At 32.3% G+C, this 18,529-nt stretch overlaps 1 protein-coding gene across 1 annotated transcript; it reads right to left on the bottom strand.

Moving 5' to 3' along the window:
* Nucleotides 1-441: 441 nt before the first annotated feature.
* On the bottom strand, nucleotides 442-18,233 carry LOC123718539 (sterol regulatory element-binding protein cleavage-activating protein). The gene is made up of 22 exons (XM_045675150.1): nucleotides 17,865-18,233; nucleotides 17,536-17,657; nucleotides 16,898-17,005; nucleotides 16,456-16,564; nucleotides 15,590-15,776; nucleotides 14,921-15,066; nucleotides 13,095-14,264; nucleotides 11,880-12,088; nucleotides 10,765-10,918; nucleotides 10,495-10,588; nucleotides 8,784-8,944; nucleotides 8,324-8,415; nucleotides 8,093-8,127; nucleotides 6,340-6,467; nucleotides 5,419-5,716; nucleotides 4,311-4,497; nucleotides 4,068-4,181; nucleotides 3,370-3,479; nucleotides 2,877-3,021; nucleotides 2,366-2,511; nucleotides 1,403-1,523; nucleotides 442-979 (listed from the first exon to the last, which is right to left on the bottom strand). The coding sequence occupies exons 1-22, from the start codon at nucleotides 17,981-17,983 to the stop codon at nucleotides 849-851; spliced, it is 4,086 nt and encodes a 1,361-aa protein (XP_045531106.1). The 5' UTR covers nucleotides 17,984-18,233; the 3' UTR covers nucleotides 442-848.
* Nucleotides 18,234-18,529: the final 296 nt, after the last annotated feature.

Raw genomic sequence — 18,529 nt, 5'->3', positions numbered from 1 at the left:
TTAAAACATTGATACTCTATATTGAAATAGAATTTAGTGATATGAAAAATAAGCACTTGACTGAAGTTATTTAATTGTTATGGCATACAAGCGAGTACTATATTTTAACGCCAAACACGTTCCTTTTAAGGAACATTAAGTCCGGCGATTTAAAAGTTGGCATATAATTATTCAATTTGACTTCTAATTCTCGTCGAATTTACCAGACCATAAATTAAATTAATTTCGCATTTACAAACAATTGATGCAAACCGTACAAATTAAACGTTCAATAACCATTTTTACACTATGAGTACAGATTATTTTCAGCACGAATGAAACATTTTTATACCACATTAAATAATAATGGCTCTATTAATAGGTATATAAACAGTGTAAAATAAAATATACTAATGTCAAAACAAACACTTTATGTAACAAAACGTTTATTAAAAATATGTCTTATAAATTTTATATATTGAAAGCGGAAATATGTCTGAATAAATTACTTATTCTACATTCTTAGAATACTACAATTCCCACGCCAAATTGTAAATTACTGTGTTAAAGCATTGAGAATTAAAATATATTCTATATTAAGAACCATCACTTATACTGTTAACTATGTATATAAAAATAGGAATTTTCTGTGTATGTTTGTTCAACAAACTGAAAGTGCATTTCTAACTTTATAAATATTGTATTAATAGATTTTGTTTATATGGCTCTAACTATATATTTATCCCGTAAACTCGGGGGAACCATGGGAAGTGAGTTATTGCGTGTGTTTTAATGCATTTAACAACCTTCTGAAAGCCGAACAGCAGTAACGACAAATAACAAAATCAATATTAAAAAATTATGTCATATTATTCGTTTTTCATGTCGAGTCTTGATACGAGAGGGAACTTAACAATGCGTAGTTGGTTAGCGTAATCACACACAATCGCATCTTTTAAGGGTAATATTTGTCGTACAAAAATACAACCGTCGCTTTGACCTGAAAAAAATAAACTTCATAAATTATATTTAAATAACGCTAAGTAATGGTGCCCTATTAGAAGCGATCTTATTCTACTTGAAACTGGCATAAAGTAAAAACTATTGCCATAATATTAAAAAAAAGTCTAAATCACGCATTATCTAATGACAAGGCATACATAGTGAACCCAATAAAAGGTTTCACGATCATTTATTAAGTTCGTAAAACGCCCACAGGGCTCTGCTCAAGTTTTTGTCGCTTTGGTGTTGTAAATTCGAACCCCGGTAGTGCACCACAGGAGTTTCATATGCGCATTTAAGTGGTCTTAGACCCATAAAATCGATGGCGTGTGTAAGCCACAGACTGAAGAAGAAGAGGATGAAGAAGGAACTGATACACTAATCTAAGGTTGTAGCAACATTGTTTTTTTAATATATTCACCAAACAGTACTCGTCGTATAACGTCACCACTGCTCAGATCGTATGCGGTAAGTCCATTTTTGTCGCCCATCACAAGAAGCGAATGAGTTAGCGGCAGCATTCGACTCATATAATTCAGACCCTGAAAATTCATGAATTTACCTGTTTCTAAACCTGTTACATATATTATCACAAATACTTAGTAGACTTCTAAATCCAAGCAAATATTAGCTGAGAATCAAACCCAAGTTTAGTCGATAAACCAATCGCTAGGCTCATGTTTTCATTGTTTACAATTATACTTATACGAATACAAAGAAAGTTTTAAGTGAACTAAGAATAAATCAAAGTTTTGGTTTGAGATACTAACATTCGTATTTCTGTTTATAACACTATACAATTTTTTTTTAATTCTTTGTTTAAAGTTTATTTTATGAGATTTTCGGTTAATTATGAACAGAAACGAAAATAATTGTTTGTGGAGTAAGTATGCTTTAGTGACAGATTTAGTAGTAAGTCATTTTTATTTTTGCTATAAATTTTAGTACATTCGAAAATTCCGCAGGATAAATTTGGGACTCGAGCAATAAACAACGGTTAGGTGTGAATTAACATAATAATTTGAATAATATCGTTCAGTCGGTCTCACAATTACAAAAACAATATTTTTCATGTCACATATTTTTTTCGTCTCATAAGACCTAAAATATTGTAGAGCTTTAAAGTCATAGTCAAATTTTGTATTGACCTGTGTAATTATACCAAAAAATATTAAATATTATTCAAGTAAAATAAAAAAAAAACATTTTTATCGTTTGTTTCATTTAGTGAAACAAATTTGCGACTTTTTAATTGAATGATACAAAAAAGTGATAAAAAGTTAAATATCAAAAAAGAGTAAAAAGCGGGATGGCGTTTAATCAGTATCACATTACTTCTCAACCGAAAGTATATAATACAATAACATATAGTAAGTATACTTACTATATGTACCGAGTTGAGCATATGTCCCTGAAAACGGTCCCATATGCAGAGACGCTCATCTGCGCCCGCTGATACTACGTATGAAGCCGTATACGCTAGTGACGTCACTGCTCCATCGTGTGCCTGCATACTATATAAGCAGGCACCTGCATTGTGAAAAATACAAGTTTAGTAAAAAAGTAACATTGTATTTTAATAACAAATATTCAGCTATAAAAAATAATATGTTGAAGAAACAGCAACAATGAACGTGGCATTAGGCACTATTAAGATATCTTCAAAATTTTACGTTTCTTGCTATAAGTAGAATCACACCGTGGAAAGATGTCCTTCGTCTATGATATCAACAAAAGTTAGTAAGCTAATATTGCCAATGGTGTAGACTTAAAGACTTATATAATAATTTTCATAATAAAAACGGATACAAAACCATACGGCCAATGGACTTGTATCCTACCCATGTAAAAATAAAACCGATGTCAACTGTCAAACACAAAGTTAAAGAACTAACCTGTGTGCAAATCCCATACACAAAGCAATCCATCTTGCGAGCCACTGCCAGCGATGGTTGGTGTCGCATGGTCGATAAAACAACTAGTAATCGGCCCGCAATGCCCGTGTAGCGTAAATAGCTGCCTTAGATCGCTTGAAAACACCTAAACAAGGCAAACAACTGCATTTAGTTCGGTCTACTTCAAGTCAAAAGTCATGAATGAAGAACATTACCGTAATTTTGTGTATCACGATCTTAATGAAGAAAAAGTTTCTATAGACATTCAGTTAGACAAAACATAAATAGTGGCGACAATACGATACAGCTGGGTGACTAGAAATTTATCAAACACCATTAAATAAACTAAATTAGCATCTTTCATGATGATTCTAGAGTATGTATGTACTCAATGTAATATTTCGATTGCGAAGATAGCTTCGAGTTGCTAGTATGAGAGAACTTTCGGAGGACCCTCAGAGAAACTATCAAAGGCTTATTTTAATTTGTTTACCTTCAGTACGTGATCCTGTCCACCAGTGAGCACGCGGCCCCCTTCCGCGTGTAACTCAGTTATCGGTTGTTGATGAGGCCGACAATGTGCGACCCGAACACAAACAACCTCTAAAAGCACATAAATGATAAGCGACATGTCCCGGCTAAACACGGTCGAATTTATTCAATATATAAAAATTTGGAGACGAACAATCAGTTCAGGTCTAGCAGTCTAGTGAGTTTACTCATTCAAATACACATTTTTCGTATTTAGAAGATTAGTAGTTGTTTATATAAGTCTTAAAGAGGATGTCCCTTATATGAATAAAGTAATATTATGCCGATTCAATTTTCTACAATACTAGTATAACTAAAAATAACTCTTTCAAATTCTCTCCTAGATTTTAACGGATTAAACAGTACTTATCCGGAGCTGGATATATTCGGCAGTGGGCTGATTTAAGGAGAGCATTATTGAGTAGGTATCTTTTTTTAATTTTTAATTTCTATTTGTGGTATTTTTATGTTAACTAGTATATACTTTGCCTTAATTGTCATACATTTTAGATAAAATAACATATACCATAGAATTTATGATGTGGTAAACCTTAATAAATAAACATCGTTACTATCAATAATATTTTGGCATCATCGTGTGTCATTTTCGCATTTCATAAATATGTTTGGTTTTTCATTTCAAAAAATTCTAGAACTAACCTTCACCGTCACTGTTTTCCACTTCATATGAAAAAGTCATACGCCCTCGCGTTCTTTCGTCTTCTATAGCTTGTGCGCTGCGTAGAGAATCCGCTGATCCCGTCCGCTTATGTGCTGCAAGCGTGCATAGAATATAAATGATATGTATAAAAATTGCACTACAACCCATTTTCTTAATTTTTTACACAAAGCTATTGAGAATAAGTTTAGGATATGTCACAATATAAGCATCAATCAACTTACTTCTTCTATGTGCCGTACTAAACCGCCAGTCAACTTGCGCGCCAGACGTACTATTGTACGCATCGAGCCGAAATAGTGACAAATGTCCCGTAAGTAACGCGACGCAAATTCGCCTGCCACCCCCTAAAGCCTTGACATGCGTGACCCCAGTACCACCTGGACGCTTCTCCATACACCACCAAATACACTGGATTGAAAGACAAGTAAATAAATAGTATGGCGCCACCAGTTAAATCATAAAAAAATCAATGGCGCTACAATCTTCTTAGGTCTGGACCTCAGATTTCTGTATCTGTTTCGTGATCATTTGTTAATCGAATAGGCAAGTAGGTGATCAGCCGTCTGTGCCTGAGGCACGCCGTCGACTTTTTGGGTCTAAGACAAGCCGGTTTCCTCACAATGTTTTCCTTCACCGTTCGAGCTAATGTTATGCGCACATAGAAAGAAAATCGATTGGTGCACAGCCGGGGATCGAACCTACGACCTCAGAGATGAGAGTCACACGCTGTAGGCACTAGGCCAACACTTCTCCAAGTCAAAGCATAAACAGTGGCTAAAATTGTACGGGCGATTCAATTTCAATCTGAAGTTAATATTGTTTTCATTTATTTATGACCAAAATTATTATTTCTTTTTGGAAGGCGAATAGGCGGCTGGGATTTAGTAGCAGTGTTGTCTAATGTCATCAAACTGGATTTAGTCATACTAGATAGACTGTCTCAGCATAAAACTACTTTCGTGTATTTAAACTGTTTATATAATATTGCTAAATGCTATAAAAGCAGTGTTGGCCTAGTGACTTCAGCGTGCGACTCTCATCCCTGAGGTCGTAGGTTCGATCCCCAGCTGTGCACCAATGGATTTTCTTTCTATGTGCGCATTTAACATTAGCTCAAACGGTGAAGGAAAACGTCGTGAGGAAACCGGCTTGCCTTAGACCCAAAAAGTCGACGGCGTGTGTTAGGCACAGAAGGATGATCACCTACTTGCCTATTAGATTAACAATCATCATGAAACAGATACAGAATCTGAGGCCCAGACCTAAAAAGGTTGTAGCGTCATTTATTTATTTTTAATTGCTATATTTATATTACATTATAAAAGTTACCTTTAATTTTCCTGAAGTTGCTTCCCAAAATTCTAATCTCCCGTCAGCACAGCCTAATATAATAAGATCATTACAATAGTCCATACTCCACACCGGCGACTCCTTTATAGGTTTCGCTTTGCAATCTTCATTCAGATCACTTGGGTTTCTATGCACTTTATCGTGACTACTTAAAAATTCACTTTTAAAACTATCACTGTCATTAATTGCACTTTCTCTATTAACATTAAATTTATTTAAGTCCAAAATTTCTTTTTCATAAATATCATTATCATGCTCGTCCGAGCAATAAAGATCTCTGAAAATAAAAAAAAAGATTTTTCTTTACGTTACTTGACAATTTCAAACAAAATTGGTATTTAATTTAAGATAAATTAAATTAAAAAATAAAATATGTTTTTTTTATGGAACATAAGATACAAGTATCACTTATTCCACGTCATTAAATTTGAATAGGTAGCGACCCTACTCATCGGCAAAGAAGACAGAGGATGTAGGAAAAAGCCGGCGTAAAAACTCTCGTAAACTTTAACTTTTAAAATATCCAATCAACAAACAACACTTATTTTAAAACAAATATCGCAAATTATTTAGAAGAAGCCTGTCCAGCACTTCGGTAGGCTTGGTCTGGTAAAATAAAGTGTCGGATTAGACGAGTTAGTTAGGACAAATTAGATATTCGTAAGAAAGATTATAATTGAAAAAATAATGTCTAATCTTATATTATAATTGGAATATGGAAAGAAAAACATGTTGTTCATAATATGCTGATATTTTGCTCCAATTTTTTCCTTCATAATTTTAATATTTGATAAAATTAGCAATAGTATTTGCATATAATGGTATATAACAATTGTAAATAAGTGACTATTATAACGTCTGGCAACACAACAATACAAAGTAATCTGAGATGTTTCTTACCTATAAGTCTTAGCAAACAAATATTTCGTATTTTCGGCAACTGAAAGGCACGACGGAGGACTTTGGTGACTGGACTGAAACTTTATACAACTCAAGTGGTTATTGAGACAGGCTCTACGCAGTCGGACCTGAAAAAATACCATATTAAGAAAATTATAATAAAACTAGCTGACCCGGCAAATTTTTTAGTTCCATAAAAATAACTATCTACGATAATAAAAAATAGGGGTTGTATGTATGTTGTATCATAAAAAAATAAAAAATAAATGTTGTCTAAAAAATAAAAAATAAAAATTTGGGGTGACGACCCCTTATCTCTTAGGGTTTGAAAGATAGATAGTAGTCGATTCTCAGACTTACTGAATGCATAAAAAATGTCATAAGAAACGGTCGAGCCGTTTCGGAGAAGTATAGAGAAGAGATAATTCCTGACGCAAGTCAAAATATCCCACCAACTAATATTATGTTATAAATTCTGTAATATTTAATTATAGGATCCAAATTTACATCGCAGCAGTACTATCACCTTCATTATTTTGTTGACAATGCTTTTACATCACTATAGTTCGAAAGTGTTGATGCTAAATATGAAAAAAAAAAAATTTTTTTGCGAATTAACGAAATGACTTTAAAATAAATAATATACCATTTCATAAACACGTTATGAACTGCCGCGTACTGTGCCTTTGAAAGTTGGATAAAATATCTAATTAAATATTTAATACTTTTGTTAATCGAATGTATAATTTGCTGTACATTTCATGTATAATTTCATGCAGCTTTTAGTTTAAAAAGCGTCCTCATTGAGCTGTTGTGTAACTAATATATCAAAGCAATCATCAATTCATTTAGTTACGTATAAAGATACAGATGAGTGTGCCCCAGTGGCTTCAGCGTGCAACTCTCATTCGAGGTTCGAACCCAGACTGGGCACCTGGAGCTTCAGTCTATGTGCTCATACAACACTTGCTCGTACGGTGGAGGAAACCATCGTAAGGAAATCGGCATACATTAGACGCAAAAAATCGTGTGTCAGGCACAGAAGAAAGAACAGATCACGAAAAAGATACAGAAACCTCGCGATAACCTGGTTGCTAAACGCTTGTTGTTGCGCTGCTGTTTTATTTATATGAACGTGACCGTGAACGTGAACATTAAAAAATATCTACACTTACTACCAGTTCCCAAATCAAGGGAGAAAAGCGATAGGAGCTGGCAAGAAACTATTTTTAATCTCCAAGTTTGGTATAAGGAAATTGTAAGGAACTACTGTAGTAGAAAAAATCATAGCAATCATTTACAATACAGTGAAAGCAAAATACGTTCCATTAAATATTTGATTTCAAGTTTTTATGCTTACTATATACTAAGGCTAAATATATATTTTATGTATGTTATGTATAATATATAATTTACATTAGGGAGCGTCCAAGTATTACGTTACGCAATTTTTGGATATTCTTGCCCCCCCCCCCCCCCATATCCAATAGTAAAACGTTTCGTGACTCTTTATACCTAAAAGTTACCATTATGTGGTGTAAAGTACTGGAACGTCGAAAATAATATTAACAATAACGCGTAATTCAATCCCCGTCCCGCATCGTAACGTTTTACAATAGGACAAAAAAATCGTTAGGTAATATATATGAACGCTCCCTTAAAAATAGGTAACAATGTCTTGATTGTGATTTTAACGTCATACAATTTGCTATAAAACCTCAATTTTTAGTTACATACAAAATATAGAACTTACCTCGGGCCTTTGTATTGCTTCTATATCGCGAATCTCTGTAATGCAAATAAAAATATTATATATTGCAACTTGATTTTAGTTTGTTATATTTTAACCCAATTTCACCAGGAATCGTACCCAGAACCTCTGAAGTGAATCTATACAAAGCTCCTTTATTATACATCTAGTATGAATAATTATCTGCTTATAAGATTAATATATACGTCATTAAAGTGGTCACAACATAAATACCTTGAATGGTATACGTGTCATAGCTTTTTGGATCCTCTAAAGCCTTTTTGGGATGAGCTTTTTCATATATTTCCATTTCCATCTGAAAATATCTGAAATATGATAGAATATATTTTGTTAATTTTTGTAATAATTATTTGTATTTTTTAAACAAAACAAATAAAATATATAGAACTACGGAATTTTTTAAGTCATATTTTCAAGTTGTATCCAAATGAAGAGTATACAAACAAACATATATAACTTCATGACATTGACCCAAAACATTACTTGTTAACCAATTTCATATGGAATTTATTATAGAAGTACTCTCAAGGCAATTTTTTTAATCAACCCATTGGCGTTAGATTTCATAAAAACACAATTTGGCATACATAATGTATTATTATTATGTTATATTTTATTCGAGTCTAAGACTCGTATGTCAAATTTAATGTTAGACCATAAAAACTATACTTACGCGCAACGATCTATCGACGTGATGATTTCACCATTTAACGAGTCCCAAATTTTTATGTTCCCCTGCAAACAGGAACTAACGATTTTCTCACCATCTGTTACGATGCATTCTACTTCTTGACTGTGACCTGCTACTACCAATGGTACTGCCTCCATCACCAACTGAAATTGTCAATGACTACTTTTTAATCAGACAAAATTTACTGTCTTAATATGGATATTAAAAAATTAATTTATACGAACGTTGACTGAAATATAAATATATAAGACATTGATAGCTAGGATATTTCATTAAATGATTGACCAAATCTGCAGTGATTCTACGATCGGTCGACGACATAACCGTGATTAGATGTGTGTCTTCAAAAGAACAAGTTTACTTTTACTAAATAGATGGAAAGTTCTTAGAGAACGTTATTGGGTAGACTGAAATATTTGAACAAAAATATATTTTATCTCTGTATCTATGAAATGTACGGCACCCAAATGCTCAAATAAATGTTTTCTTTATCTCTCTTATAGGACCTAAAAAATTCCATTTACAGGTTCAAAAACAGTATACATGACACATAAATAGCATTTAACCAAATAGGCAGAGTAAAGATATAGTCATATTGCCTGTAACGAGTTTACTTGACGGACAAGAAATGTTTATGATTTTAACAAATTGCATTTGTTGATTGGTTTTCATTTACCTTGAATACTGCAAACGACCCTATTGTAACAATCGCAAACCTTGATAACCACTTAGGTTTTCTCAGGAAAATTGTTAATTTTACGAAATAAAATAAATTATAGGAAATTTTCTTTAGTTTAATCGGCTAAAAACGAGTTACCAATTATATCAAATGGCGGTGCGAAATAAGCGATAAATTCGAAATCCAATAAATAAACCTTTTGAAGTAAAATAAAAAAAAAAATAATATCTTTTATATTTTGTTTCATTATAAAAGGTAATTCGATATAGCTGATGTGGCAATGCACTTTTGTTTTCCTGTAATTTAATCTTAGCATTGAATGGCATTATTCATTCATGCATGTATTCCTAGACAATTTCTTCATATATCAAAATTGTATGTATATGATATAAAATATACATTTCTACAGCGTTAGTTACTATTGTTCACCACAATTGTTAAATATTTTATAATAGCTATGGTGAACTATGTTCGCAAAAAAAAATCACTCCCAAAAAAGCATACCATTTGCAAAGGCCTAAATATGTATTCAACACGTACATTAAATAACATATCACCTCAATCACCTTAAGAGATATTTATGCCCTAAATGCATACTATGCATTGCTATTAGGAAATGGGAAATGTTCTGGAACCGATTAAAAAAAATATAAATTATCAAAACCACCAAACTTTTTATTTTCTTTATAAAAAACATTTCGATTTATAATGATTGTGTAGGCAAAAGAAAAATATAGATGTAATGTAGGCACTGCAAGTATAGTAAATAACGTCCTAATTATCTGTTTCGTGGTATTTTAATTTAATAAAATAAAACCGTCAAGACAATTAACATAAAATCTATATAAATGTTTAGAATGACACAATGTTTACATGTAATGGCGCAATTTTTCATATAAACAATATTTATTGATAAAAATATAATTGCAATCATTTGAACTAAAATCGTAATCAATTTTTTGTCATACATTTTAGTTGATGAACGTTTATGAAAAAAATAAAAATTATAATTACTTGAACAGCAGGCTGTTTTGCGATGATTTTCTTATATTCTTCGTCTTCATTCCAAGATGCCCGCCACTCAGCATAGTGTCGAGAACAAATACATCTGAAATCATATTTATACTGGGTTATCAATTTTCCATATTCCAATTTACATCAGTATTGTGAGGACATATATGAATAAATAAATAAAACAACATGAGGAATCATTTAACTACGTTTAAACCGACTTTAAAATCCTCATACTTTGTACTTGGGGTCACGATTCGACATAATACTTACCTATATAAGACAACCATCATGTATGCGATAACCACTACACTTATTGTACATAATATTGTCAGCAAAAGTATCTCCATTGGTGTTGTAGGATATATCGGCAGTTCGGAACCCTTACCCCACTGCTGCTGACCTTTACTGTCTATTAAGTCAAATTCTGGAACAAAAATCCCCCAAAATTTTATTAAGTAACGTATTGCCTTCACATGTACAGTGTTATTAGGTATGTACGGTAGCGCAAAATGTTATTTTACTATGTAGTATCATCACCATCGGCGGATAACTTACGAGGCAAAACAATAATTGTTTCGAGTTGTAAGCAGACTGAACACCTGCTTGCCTCATGAATGAAACATGCAAATGTGATCCAATGTTGTATATTATTTTAGTTTTTGTATATTGAAAATTATAAATTTTGTATGTCTACATAATTTTAAGCTTCTATATATATTTTTTAGAAGATATTGGAGTGAATATATTTACACGTTTTCTATTGCAAAAAAAATCAGGCAATACATAAAAAACAAAACACTATTTCCTTCAGGAGTCAAACCATAAATCAAAAATATTGTTCATTAACATAATAACGAATACCATTAATAGATCTAAGATTATTACTACTGATACTGTTATAAATTATTCATATCTTTTATTTTAAGTTTAATATTTTAGTGGTCCTTTGTTCGCGTGAGATGTACAAAGATTTCCTGTATACAACGTCGCTGAACTTGGAACATACGTAAAAAGACGGTTTCTCAAACATTGATATTATGCAAGGAAGTCAAAAGTATCAATAATCGAAAACAAACCAGTTTATCGCAAACAATAATTATTTACATAACTTAATGTTAAGAGTTCTGGTGCGCTTCGAGTGGAAAATGACGCGCGAGCAATTTTTGTCTGTTAATAAAGTTCAATTCAATGTGTAGTTCTCGCGTAATCCACAGGAAATATCGTGCAATACTGTCCCTTCGATAAATGAGTTTTATAACAGCTACTTGATCATATTTACCCCGCACATGGTCTTAGTATGTATTAGGTTAAGAGTATAAGTTTTTATTTGTTTTAAGAATCGCTATGGAACGCTAAAAATATATAGCCTCCCCCTAAAATCTTACCAGGCAGAGTGTCTAACGGATCTAGGGCTGCAGCCAAGGCCTGCCATCGTAAAGGCGGCGGGTCTTTTTCGTCTGGATGTCGAACACCAGCTGCAATTTCAGGGCCAACCCGATGACTGACCAATGTCGGTGGCAGAAATACAAGATATTTCCCGGCCAATGTTTCGTTGTATTGCGATAAAATAGCCGACCAGTGGTACGAATTTAACCTGAAATATTATATTAGAGAACAGCTGAAGACCAGACCAGTAGCGCCACAACCATTTAAGGTATGTTCTAACTTCACATTTCTGTATCTGTTTCGGCATTGTTTGTTTTTTCTAATAGACAAGATAATTCTGTGCTTGACACATGTCGTCGTATTTTTGCCTACCGGTTTCCTCACGATGTTTACCTTAACAGTACGACTATCATATGCACCGAAAGGCCATAAGGGCACAGGCTTTAACTTACCATATCAAAGATGAGAGTCGCACGTTAAATCCACTAGGACAACATTGCAATGATTTATTGCATTAAAAGCAAGAAACGACTATTAGCTTTTTTCCTTAACTTATCTACACTAGGGTATACCCTAGTATGCAATATACAACTATATATAGTTGGAATTTTATTAAGTAAAGACTTTAATTACTAGAGAACTTTAAAAAATGTTAGAAGGCTGTTCACGTGCTTCATTGTAAAAAAAGCAATCATTGTTAAACCGGGAAAAAATGTTCTCACATTAATTTTTTCAACTTTTATTGCTAAAACTTGATTTTCTTGTAAGTCGAGTAATAATTGTATCTCGCGGAACAGATCTACCCGACAACAGTTAACCAAAGTTGTACTTTTCACACACACACACACACAAACGTTTAAAATATATTCTAAATCTTAGTAAAAATACGAAATCCAGCTCAACAAATAGATATTATCTCTTCAAATCATCATCTTCATGTATTTTTTTACTTAAACCAATTGATGAAATCTTACCAACAATAATACTAATAACCAAGATATAATAAAATGTATATAAGAAAAATTACGGAATTATTATGAAGGCCATCGACATCCACCGGTTAATTTACTTGCAACATTTATAAATTACATTATTCATTTGAATGCCGAGGAAGATTATATTAATTATTAATCAATGTCTATAAGATTGATAAATAAGGAATTTACGTCTATTAATTTCTTTGAAGGCACATACATTTAGCTCAGCGTACTTACCGAGACCAAGGGCGGGAATGTGGTGAATGTTTCAAATATATTGTATCATTTTCGTCGAGCGTTTTTTCATCACCAATGACGTCTAGTAGTGGCGAAAATACCAATGTATGACCATTACTATTATTCTCATTGGTCGACTGTTTTGGTTCAACCTCTTTAATTATCTTTTTATTGCTCTCCGTAGACGTGTCTATCTTATCGATTTTCGCAATAAAGTAATCAACTACCCCGGAGTTGTAAACGATCATAGATATCCACACAAGCATCCACACCATTAGCGCTCTTTGGAAGAATCTAGTTCTAGCCCACATATTGACTAGACGTATACGCTTCGGTACTCGATTCTCAACCATTCCAGGATTGGAATTTCTCTTCGCAACAACGTCGGTAGGGCTGGATTGCGCTAAGCCATTTAGTCTCGGGTGTGATTTCGACTTTGTCATCCTTTGAGGCGAGAAACTATTATCTTCATACCCGTTGCTATAACGCCAGTTAAGAGCATAACTAGCACTAAAGTATTCCTTTAAATGTAATTTATTATTTTGCTCCGGCAAATACTCCATTCGACTCACATCTATGACTAGAATAGGCGCGAAAAAAGTCATCTGTACAAAGTAGTCACTAATAAGGCTAACGATCATATATATGGAAAACTCTTGTATAAAAGGCACAAATGTGAAGAGACTCACTGTCAATATTGTTATTTCTGTGAGTAAATTCTTTGTTATCGACCAGCCTTCCTTACTTAGGCCTTGAGCTAAACGAATTTTCACATCCAGTCTCGAGTCGGTTGACGTCACACTTTTCGTTAACACCAGTATGTTTTCGAGACCGACTATAATTACTAAATAGGGAAAAATTTCTTTGCCTTGAAGGCTAAGTGAAAATCCACAGAAGAAGCATATGCCCATAGACATAGAGAGGCTACCAGCGATTGTGAGAACCGAGCACGCTGCCAGACCTAATTTAGATTTGATAAATTCTATTTTTCTCACAGAAAAGTATACATAAAGAAATATACCGACAAGTGATATTAATAGCGGTACTAGTTCATGATAGTTAAACTTGCCCGGATAATATATTAGTGTAAACTCTTGTGTGGGAGCCTGTGGCATATCTTGATACAGTGGGTACATATCTCTTAACTTGTCCGTGAGAGAGGATATGAACCTGAAATAATTATAACAATAGATAAACAATACATTAGTAACTGATAAATTAATATCGAATATTTATTGGAAGCAATATAATATCGATAAGTACGCAGTTTGGGCTAGTTGATAAAAAGTAAACTAATTTCCTGCCGAAGCATCAGAAATGAAGCTTAGCCGAAAAATATGGCTTTACTTTATCGGTTATAAAATGATTTAATGGAATGTCAATATGTGATATAAAATTATATAATATCATAAGATAGTCGCAATCTACAAATTTAATAGCTGACTAAAAATCTGGTTAGCTGAGAATATGTACGGTAGATCAAATTAAAAAAAAAAGCATTGTTAAGTGCCTATCTCGTACCTAATTCGCAGTATTACTGGTAATTTTGATTTTCTGCTTAACAAAAATTTCCTTTTTTTTTTTTGCTTTTCTGTATATTTTTTTATTTGGTTTTAATTTTTTTGTAACCAAAATCGTCATATATTTTAGATAATATAGTATTATGTATGATGTGGTAAGCTTAAAGAGAATTCGTCCTAGTTTTTTTAAGATAACAAAAATGCTAGTTAAAGTATCATGTTGCATAAACATTACAAAGATCGTGTTGACAACACTCGGTAATTGGATAGGGGAACACTGTAACATAAACAGAAATCATCATCCACCTCCGGTCAATCTGTTCGTAGAAAATCGTAACAGCATATTGTAGTACACGAGGTCGGGATCTTAATGGATATCGCTTTATGCCAGTATCACGCAGATGCATGCCGAATGCCATTTCCGCTATGGACGCTTTTCCTTTGATGATATTCTGAAAGAATTATATATTTAGATTTTCTTAAAATTCGTAATCATAGTTCATGCTAATTATCGACTCTGAATTTCTGAATGAATTCTAACTGTATGGAGGATAGAAAGACCATCTAAAAATAATTATAGCTAAAAAAAAATTCTATTCATAACAGTGAACACCTTACTATATTAATATATATTATAAATCTATTGCACTGTGAAATTTTAAAAATACGTTCAACATTTACATTACTACTAACGTGTATCGATCATCAAGCGTTTATGGCGATCAACTCAAGAGTTCCTGAATGTTCAAACGAATGAACAATGAATTCTTTGTGAAACAATAATTATTAATTTGATCTACTTCTGTAATTCATGGTCATATGGAAACTTACACACACTGTTTTAACTTACCCACTAGGTTTAAGATAACGAAAAATTATCAGATTCATCATATTCGTTTTGACACGATATCGTTATTACTTTAAGGTATTGTTTATTGGAATCTGTCTTAATACATAAACTTAACGAACACATACCTGGTAATTATAAATTGTATTCACAATATTTGCATCTAATGAGAATGATTGCAGATTTTGTTGCCAGAGATTTGCTGGTGAAAGCAAAAGACAATTGTATTCGGGAAGGACTCTGTCTATTCTTGCTTGACTGCTTAACTTCTTTATATCACCTATTTGATAACAGTGATTTACGATCGTTTTCTTCCTGAAATATAATAAGCTTCATAGTGGCATCAATTAATACAATCGTATTGCCCAAATGTAAACATCGAATAATAAAAGGTTATCGGTGATAAGACAATTACCTAAATACATTTTACGGCTAAGTGTCAAAGCATATAGCAATTCGCAATGTCTTTAATTTAATCCGACTATATATTTCTTTCAGTGCGTTACTTTGGCATTTAAGAGACAATTATGTACTATACTAATAAAGTTTCTTCTAATTTTATTCTATGATTGTATTTTCTGAACAAGTGTTGTGTACACGGTATAAGTTTTGGCAACTTCATTATGCTAAATTTAACGCAAAGCGAAAGTTAATGTCATGCAAAAACATATCAACAACAAGATATCATATACTATATTTATTACACAGTCAAGGTTATTCGATTAATACGAAATATGGAAATATGATCGCCTATAAATCAGGTGAAAATAGTTTATTTTTTTAATAACTTCGCTACTGAAATTATATAGTAATTAAAAAAGCACTGCATAAATCAATTGCCAATAATGCTTCATTGGACATATGTTGTAAAAACTAACAGATTATTTGCCAAAATATACCAAAAATTATGTTTTATTTTATTAAAACTTCGCAATTGCAATTCTTATACAGAAAATGTTAAACAAGTTGAAGGAATATAATAATTAATACTCACGTTTCAGGATCTTCATGATTGCGAATTGTTTCAAGAAGTCTAAAAACCTCTTGTAATGGTGCACGAAATGCATCCCACATTTTGAGATTATTATTCCATGGAGATACACCTATATAAGTATATAAATTATAATTATATAGAATGTATACAATGTGCTACGGCAGTTATATGTTATGCTCTTTCAGACCTTATTATGTGTAGACAAATAAGTAATAATTTATTTAATTTAGCAGAATTGTTATTAAAATTCGCCTACATTCATTTACACCAACAAATGTCTGTTATCACTATTTAAAAGAATATAGAATATTAAGAAAAGTTTTTAAGCTAAGGTTACATCAAGCAAAGCTTAACAAAACTAACCTGTTTTCTAACAACAATGGCTTTATTTATATAAATATAGATCAATGACAACTTCTTGTTTAGACAATAAAATACATACCTATTCGCATAATTATTTGTTGAATATATAGAAAAGGAGTTTCTTTGGCCCACACATAAGGAAGCTTTTGTGTTTTATTTCGCAATTCATCTAGATGTATAAAAGTATCTGAAACCAATCTTTTATTATAACGACGACACAACTTTCCATCAACTGAAAAAAAACAAGGAGATGAATATTTTATTATTACATAAAACCACAATTCCATACCATTTTCTAAGATTGGTCACCACTGCTGTGCTTTTAAGAAAGCAAAAATAAGTGTATATGCAAAATGCGTATGTGATCATGTAATAAAGAAGACCACCAATACATTTTAATGTGTTTAAAACTGCTCAGTTATCCATGGGTGGCAATAAAGCATTCTTATTTTGCCTTTCCAGCCAATATATTATAGTTTGAAGGGAAGCTCAATATTCAAGGTTAAATATGCATTGAAAAAAACAGTATGGAAAGTAAGCCAAACAGACAATTTGTTTTATGGATTAAAATAATTGCTTAAAAGACAGGAATAACAATAAATGAGCAGCATGGTTAAAATTCCTCTAATTTGCTTAAAGAATTAAATTACTAAAATTATATTGCAAAGTACACTATTGATTTCAAAAATAAAAATCAAAATGATATTCAAGTCTTACCTGAAAGAAAACATGATTTTGATACACAATTCATGTTACCAATATTGTTCTCATTAATATTTGGTGGAACATTTACAACAGTTGGTATATTTCCAGGTAAAGGCACATTCAGCAGGGGATAACTGTAAGGTTATAAAGATTACAGTACTGTAATATTTTCTTTTCAATGCAAGCATAGAAGTTTGGCTATGAAAGACACTGTTTGTTAGTCAGGCATGGCCATAATTTCTAATGAACTTATTGGAAGTGAATAGAAATGGCAATGAACTCTATTCAATGCTTTGAAATAACTACTACCTACTACTAGTACTATTTTACTACGATCTTACCAGCATATTAATACAACAGAAAGTGCTAATGTTATAGCAATCACAGGATAGGATGAACAAAAAAGTCCATAAGTATAATATATCTGTGCTACCCTTTCGGGTATTGACGATCCAGTCATTGTTTATATATGTAAATTATTAAAGGTCCAAAAACTGCGTGCTTAAAAATGAGTAATTCATGAAATCATTGCACGTATATTCACTTCACTTATGATACACATATTAAAATTATATTGCAACGATTATGGTCGGTGTTTATACAACACATTGTATATCCTGCCATTAAAATAGCGATTTCTTTAATAAAAAACATCATGCGGCATGGACTTAGCAGTTAGCACCATAAACCTTACAGTTAATTAATAAACTTGCTTTAGGGGAAATCGGCCCTACGCGACTATACCATAACTAAGGAATGACAAATGACAACTGACAATAACGTCTGATAGTTGACTTTCTTCAGTAGTTGTCATTAGCTCAAGAAAACGTATCTCACATTTTTTTTTAGCAATGAATGAATCTTTTCAGCTTTTAAAACATTTACATAAAAATAATCAAGTTATTTAAAATGGTGTTAGTAAGTATAGCTATAGAATGGACTGGCTCTATCTAGTAGTAATATTAAGTAAAGTTGTTGTCGTTCTACAATTTTAACGCCATCTCGT

This window comes from Pieris brassicae, chromosome Z (assembly GCF_905147105.1).
Source record: "Pieris brassicae chromosome Z, ilPieBrab1.1, whole genome shotgun sequence".
NCBI classification, from domain to species: domain Eukaryota; kingdom Metazoa; phylum Arthropoda; class Insecta; order Lepidoptera; family Pieridae; genus Pieris; species Pieris brassicae.
This window is presented reverse-complemented; position numbering and strand designations above follow the sequence as displayed.